The sequence below is a fragment of the Dreissena polymorpha genome, chromosome 1, assembly GCF_020536995.1.
Source record: "Dreissena polymorpha isolate Duluth1 chromosome 1, UMN_Dpol_1.0, whole genome shotgun sequence".
In the NCBI taxonomy this organism is placed as follows: Eukaryota; Metazoa; Mollusca; class Bivalvia; order Myida; family Dreissenidae; genus Dreissena; species Dreissena polymorpha.
The window spans coordinates 79,571,047-79,578,694 of NC_068355.1; the positions used below are offsets into that span (position 1 = coordinate 79,571,047).

General features: G+C 34.7%; 1 protein-coding gene across 1 annotated transcript; it reads left to right on the forward strand.

Annotated features, from left to right (window-relative positions):
* Positions 1–948: 948 nt before the first annotated feature.
* Positions 949–7,288, forward strand: LOC127837148 (uncharacterized). Its single transcript, XM_052364011.1, has 4 exons — positions 949–1,116; positions 3,733–3,976; positions 5,615–5,722; positions 6,906–7,288. Exons 2-4 carry the CDS (start codon positions 3,751–3,753, stop codon positions 7,082–7,084), a joined length of 513 nt encoding a protein of 170 aa, XP_052219971.1. The 5' UTR covers positions 949–1,116; positions 3,733–3,750; the 3' UTR covers positions 7,085–7,288.
* The last annotated feature ends 360 nt before the right edge of the window (positions 7,289–7,648 follow it).

Here is a 7,648-nt window from a genome sequence, read left to right on the forward strand (position 1 = left end):
CAGGGTCACAATTAAGAGGTCAAAATTTAACGATATTATATAAAATATAATTCAGGGTTCACGTCAATTACATGTCGCTCACAAAAAAACATATCGGTAGCTCAAAAGTTACTGCTATACTTTTAGTTCAACGTCCTGGGGAATGGACAAATCGGGTGGGAGAAGGGCGTTATAGTGTTATCACATCATACTTTTCAAAGGAAATTCATTTAATCATTCGATCATTCGATCATTCGATCATTCGATCATTCGATCATTCGATCATTCGATCATTCGATCATTCGATCGTTCAATCATTCAATCAAACAATCATTCAATAATTCACTTTACAGTTATTCATTTTAACAATAATCGAATTTATCATCTTTCATTTATAGATTGGACAGTTGTCCACGACTACACAAAATTAGAGAAATACACATGTATACGTTATTTAAAATAAATCAGACAAGCACGATATATCGATAACATATTTAATATAAGTAAATGTATTAAGACACAATGAATGGCTACATTGTTCTACTTAAGTTTTAAAAATGTTGGACTAAATTGTAAAATACACGACAATTGCATAAATGTTATACCTGTTTGGTATTTCCAATGTTAGAGATCAATAAACACAGTTATATTTCTGAATGAATTTTATATGAGAACTAGGTACTCGTCTAGCATATTGATAGCATGATACATTTGAATCAGTTCGTGACACTGACATCAAAACCTCCCTAATCCTGAGTCATTACTCTATTACATTCTGACCCCTGACTGTCTACCCGTTACCAGCATATCAGCCCTTTATAAATGTATCAAGTTAAATATTTCGCTATAGCCGGAATCCGATTAAGTTATTATTGATTTTCTGATCAATGGCTAACAAAGCATTATTTCAATTGCATACAAACAATGCCGCTTATAATAACATAATCGTGGCCGAGAGTCTATTGATGTAGAGCAAACATGTAAATAACCTGATAAACTGTTTGTGACACGTTGAAATTTGCAAAACAATCTGATAAGAAAAGTATTTCGCCATAAACCTACCTACGACTCTAACGTATTTTCATATCAAACGGTTAAAATAGTGCACTTATATGTATGGATAAACACCAACGATAGGTTCGTTTTCACTTATATCTACATATCATGTTTAATTTTTATGGAAAGTTTGTTTACATTTATTATAGAAAGTCGAATTTTTTAAATCAAGTAATCTTCTATTCTATCATAGCTTATTTCATTATGTTTTAACATATGTTTTATTAGAACGATGGCTGGCTTCATTAACATAATTTAATGTTTATAATTATATGCATGATTTGAGATAGTATTATTAATATTGATAATATTGATTACAAATTTCGACGAACTTTTTTCCAAAGCGTTTATCGTCGCAATAGTGATAGGCTACGACAAAACTATCAATTTCATCGCTAGGATTGACTTTTACGATTAACCCATTTATACCTAGTGGACTCTCCATCCTTCTAAATTGGATCAATATATTTCTAAAATTAGGGATGGCTTGTATATTTACTTCTATATTTAGAATATTTCTTACAGAAATTCCTTTAAACAAACAGCGTAGACTACGCTGCCAAGGCCTTTTTTCTTGACGCTAGGCATAAATTGGTTTAGTGCAACGTATAGAGTTTTAAACATAGAACATAGTTAAACGCGTTGAAATCAATATCCAAATAAATCTTGAGCATCATTCGTAAAGGCACGTTACTTTATGTTCGGATATGTACTTTCATTATAATCCTGTTGTACGGATCCCATCTCATAGGCGGGCAAATGAAATGACACCCAACAAGCAAACTTTCTTCCTGAAAGCTAACGTTTAAATGCTTGCGGAAGCTCAATACATATAAACATTGCCATTGCCGACTCACATGACAAATTATTTTGATATTTATGGATCATAGTGATAGCTGTCGTCCAAAACTACTAAGGCTCGATTGGTCATTGCCGGATCGGCTACTGCTTAAGTACACTTAAATGTATCCCGAATGAGGAAGATATATTAGCATGTACACGACCGACTTAGACTGTACCCGATTTTTATTCCCGCCTAAAATCGGATGTCGTAAAACGCTCTTCGGAATACGAAACAAAAATTCTAATCGAACAAACCCTGCCTCAAGATGCTTTCATGGGTAGACAATTTCGATAATGTAGAGGCCATTTTACAGAATATTGACTGAAATAAGGACACGATTATTTGATTTTTTTAGCCGAAAACGGCCAATTTAGACTCGATTGGTCATTGTCGGCTCGAGTACTTCTTAAATGTACCCCTGGTACTCTTAAGTATAGCTCGATTCGTCATTGTCGGCTCTGGTACTACTTACATGTACCCCTGGTACTCTTAAGTATAGCTCGATTCGTCATTGTCGGCTCGGGTACTACTTACATGTACCCCTGGTACTCTTAAGTACAGCTCGATTCGTCATTGTCGGCTCGAGTACTACTTTAATATACTTAAATGTACCCCTGGCACTCTTAAGTATAGCTCGATTCGTCATTGTCGGCTCGGGTTCTACTAACATGTACCCCGGGTACTCTTAAGTATACTTACATTTACACCGGGTACGCAACATATACTTATTCGTACCCGGTCGATATTAGACTGTACCCGAGTTGTAATCATTCCCAAAATCAGTTGTCGTAAAATGCGCTACCGATTATCTTACACAAACTTCTCTTTAAAAAAAACCCGCATCAACATGCTTTTTGCGTATGAGTTTCGATAACATAGAGGCCATTTTACAGAAAATCGACATACTTGTGAATATAATCAATGAAAAAGATAGCCGACAACGACCGATTTAACGTTAAATTACCCGGGTACGTTTTAGTATATTTACCGTACCCTGGGTACATGAAAGTATACTTAAGAGTACCCGCGGTAAATGTAAGTAGTACCCGAGCCGACAATGACTTATCGAGCTTAAGTATACTTAAATATACCCGGGATACAGAAAATATACCGAAACGTACCCGGGAACATTAACGCTTAATTGGTCGTTGTCGGATTATATTCCGGCTATTTTTTTTAAAAACTAATTATGCTAATGTAAATGTCAATATTCTGAAAAATGACCTCAATATTATCAAAACTCCTGCTAAAAAAGCATGTTGAGGCGTAATTTGCTCAAAGAGTTTATTTTTGTATTTCGTAGCGCATTTTCGGCCGATATTAAACTGGGGTAAAGTCTTAATTGGCCGTGTACGAGTTAGTATATGCTCCGTACCATTTAAGCATACTTAAGAGTACCCTATTTAAATGTAACCGATTGACTTGTCGTTTCGGTAGGTTAATCGGTTTACTTTTTGCAGCGACCTCGTCCACGATCAATCGTTAGATATCGTAGTTACAAACACGTCAATGTGGAGAAGCCTTTAACACAAGACACAATTTTAAAGCAAGACAACGCATCCTTGAGGAAAAACAGGGATAGGCTGTTATGACTGATAATCACATCTGAATTACCACGCACAATAAAACCATGCAAACAATAGCGCATGTTATAAACTTACAAGTTTAGTACAGGAACAGAACTCTTACATATATCATAGCGTATGATAATACTTAAAATACTATTTACTTGTTTACACTAATTTATCGGTTAGAATATAGTTGATGATATCCGACTCAGACATTTGGTACACTCGAGTAAAAATAAAAAATAAAAAAATTGCTGAACTGTTACACGAACAGCCTTTTTTCAGATGGTCCGGTAACAGAGGATGATGATTAGACTGCTGATCTTTCTTCTGGTGGTCAGTTGGACACAAGTGACGACGCGCAGCACCACGCCCGACCCATCGGGCTATCAGATCATCGACGGGATTTGCCTTGGCAAACGATCGGACAGGCTTATCTATAGACACAGAAATGACACGCACATCTTTATAGCGTTTGACATTCTTAAAAGTGGGACCGTGGACGTGTATACGTGGCAGTTAGTACAAGGTAAGAATGAGTGAACATGTGGCAATAAGAACAATGTAAGAGCAAGTGTACACGTGGAAGTTAGTGCAAGGTTAGAGCATGTATATACGTATAAGATACTGAAATGTTAGAGTAAGTGCTAATTAGGAGGAAAAGGCAGTGCCAGTGTTTAAGTGGTTGTTAGGGCAACGGAAGCACGAGTGTACATCTGGCAGTTTCTACCATGTAAGCACAAGAGAAAACGTTGCGGCTCGAACAAAGATAAGCAAAGTGCTTAGCTTAGTCATATTCACAAAATAATAAAATATATTGTCAATTCTCTCAAAGGAACATAATGTTTCACTGTTTAAAGAGTCTTAAATGATATTGACTCGAACTTTAGGTTGAGGTATAACAAACTTCGTTTCAAACCCAGACTTAGCAATTGCGCATACTAAAATTGCGAAGTGTAAAGAATGAAAGGAGAAAAGTGTGAGCTTATGTTTACACATGCAAAAACTATTTGTAAAACAAAACGCCATGCAACGCTTTGATGATTGGAAAAAAGTAAACGACTTCAAGATCTTTAAGTAGTAGTAGTAGTAGTAGTAGTAGTAGTAGTAGTAGTAGTAGTAGTAGTAGTAGTAGTAGAAGTAGTAGTAGTAGCAGCAGCAGCAGTAGTAGTAGTAGTAGTAGTAGTACTAGTAGTAGTAGTAGTAGTAGTAGTAGTAGTAGTAGTAGTAGTAGTAGTAGTAGTAGTAGTAGTAGTAGCAGTAGTAGTAACAACATCAACAACAACAGCAGCAGTAGTAGTAGTAGTAGTAGTAGTAGTAGTAGTAGTAGTAGTAGTAGTAGTAGTAGTAGTAGTACTAATAGTTGTATGTTATGTTATATCAGAGCATTGCCTGCTTTGACCAGCTATATATATGCGTACAGAATATTTACACATGTTAACGCAAAATTTGATTGGCTGACTAACTCGGGATCTCGAGATAGCGGAAATTCTCTCCTCTTTTGTTTAATGCACTCTGCCTTTATTTACTGCACCGCTCTTTTTTTAATTGCACTCCGCTTTTATTTAGTTTGGCACTCCTCTTTTTTCTATCTCGTGGCCACCAGATAGTTAACTCGTGGCCATGAGATAGAAAAAAGAGGAGAGCATTTTAAAAGAAGAGAAGTGAATGTCACCTCTATGCCACCGTATCTTTCAAAAACCGCATGAACTCATATTAAATACAAATTTTAAAACATTTATTTACCCGTTAAATAAAAAAAAATCGATATAATTGAGAGCATCATAAAACAGTAACTTGTGTAACAACAACTTTCGGATTATACAAATCACGATAAAATTACCTCAGATTTAATGCTCGAAACAAAAACAAACATAATATAATTTTAAAACATCAGGCAAGACATTTTGCCTCAATCAAGTTTCCGGGAAAAATGCATCATTATTAAATAAAAATACTGAAAGGGACATAAATCATAACCAAGTTTTCAATATATTAATTGCGTCACATCATATCGAAGCAAAATTTAACATTCTTTAATTCATTAGTTGTTGATAAACCCAGATAATGTAATTACTGTTCTGATTTGTAGAATTTATGTTTTTAATGTTGTGTGAGTGTTACTGCTTTTTTGTCACGCTTATGTTGTTGTTGTTTTTTTTTTCAGCTAAGACTGGCACATTTATATATTATGATGTCAAAATAGCAACTGTTCCTGCAATAGACTTCCGGAAACAGGTGCGCAGGAGTCACGTAATCGGCGCGTGCGGAAGACGTAAGTATAACTGTTTGCCAACTTCGTTTTGGACTCGGCGAGTGAACAGCTCTTAGTAATGACAGGGGAAGAATTAACAGGGTTTCAGGGGGTAATAAACGGGTTGGACAGAATGTAAACACAACATTAAGAACTTTTATATTTGCAAATTTCTTGTTATTGAAATAAATTTGCAAAAATCTTTAGTGCATAAAAGACAGTGTTTTTTCAGTATGTGTCGATAAGAATGCACCCTTGAATGCGTCTGAAATCGATGCTCAATTTCACGTTTCGTGAAGCATAATCGTGCAGTTCACAGACATAAAATACAGTAATTCTGATGTATTCCACATTGTCATAAGCAGCATACACATCTATCTTATGCACTATATTAAATTCTTTAAAACAATTCTTTCCAAAAGTTATTTGGAAAAAAGCAACACTTACCGGTGTGTTTGCATCCATTAACATTTAATTGAGATAACCCAAACAAAGTCGCGTGATCCTGCAACCCGAATACGATTATAAGAGTAGGAAACGCGTACCTAATTTAACTTCACAGGCTACAAACCGATAACAATTGCTTAACTTAAATGTACTTTATGTATATACGGCAGAGATTCATCAGTTCATTCAAAATTCTGCGACACGTCGACCCTGATCCATATTATAGTACCGGTATTTGCAATAAGTAAATTTCCATGAAAAGATATAGAGCTATAAAGCCTTATCTACACAGATACACGAAACAGGCAGTAAAAAAACTTATATAAACAAGTAAATCGATTTCTAAAATGTTAGATGAAATAGCAGAAATTCAACTTCATGAAAAAACGTACATCATCTGTTAGATGCTTTAACATGAATGTTTCTTGATCTTTTCTGCCATTAATAAACACTGGTATAAGTATAATTTATTATCTTAGGATAAGCGCTGTAATTGTTCACACACTTGTTTTCTTCTTCTAACAAACTCAAAAAGTCCATGTCCCAATTACATTTTAGTATACATGTTGCCCACATATTAAGTCCAGAAATATGTCATAACAATTTTTATTCTAGATATGTTGATCTTTATTAACTTGTATAGATAGTTTTTCAATCTAGTAATTTTTTTTAAATTAAATCTACATAATAATTTTGGAAATCAAAAACTTTTCTTGAGGAAATGTCAATTGTACGTTTATCTCTATTCATTTTCAAGGCCACCAGAAACTGTTTGAGCATCGCGTGGAACGGAAAATGAAGCACTGCAAGAAACTTGCAAAAGAGAAGAGAAGAGAGAAGAAAAGGTTATGCAAGGTGAGGGCCGTTGCCAACATATTTGTGCGCATGAAGATTCGGAATGCCTCGTTCGACAATGAAAACGGATGTGATGCATGACGTCATTGTCTTCATTTTCTCTTTTGTGATGCCATCACATTGTGATTGTAATTTGAACGAAATTGTTTTGATACATGATTTAAGTTTAGGCATAATTGCAATGTTATATAATCCCTAAATGTGTAATCATACATATATGTGCTGGATTTGTTTTTATTAGAGATGATTTAGTCAGTTTTGAATATCAATAAATTTGCAAATTAACGTTTTTTTTTGTCTTATTCTCAAAAAGATACATCGGGTATACCTGGGATTTTAACAAATTGCGTTTGTATTATATTGAAGTTGTCGTTCATGATTGAAGACTGAAATAAAATTAAAATCCATATCTCAGCCCTGGTTAAATGGACATTGTATTTGCATATAAAAATATTTTTATTTGATGTTTGTTAGCTACTTTTATTCCCTTTTTGGCCATGAAATCCCCAAGGGAGCCGAATAAAAATATACTCAAGAAGTTATTGCGCAAGAGAGCGGAGCAAATTAATTGACATCTATCCATGCACGTCTACTGCTCTAAGCAGTGCAACATACCGTAATATAAATGCACGTGTTGTTATAAAA

What these genes read in the sequence shown, in the direction of transcription:
- LOC127837148 (XM_052364011.1), top strand. Translation starts at nt 3,751, where the DNA reads ATGATGATTAGACTGCTGATCTTTCTTCTGGTGGTCAGTTGGACACAA. An exon ending in TACGTGGCAGTTAGTACAAG is followed by an intron (nt 3,977 to 5,614) that starts GTAAGAATGAGT and finishes TTTTTTTTTCAG; the next exon opens with CTAAGACTGGCACATTTATA. An exon ending in AATCGGCGCGTGCGGAAGAC is followed by an intron (nt 5,723 to 6,905) that starts GTAAGTATAACT and finishes TTCATTTTCAAG; the next exon opens with GCCACCAGAAACTGTTTGAG.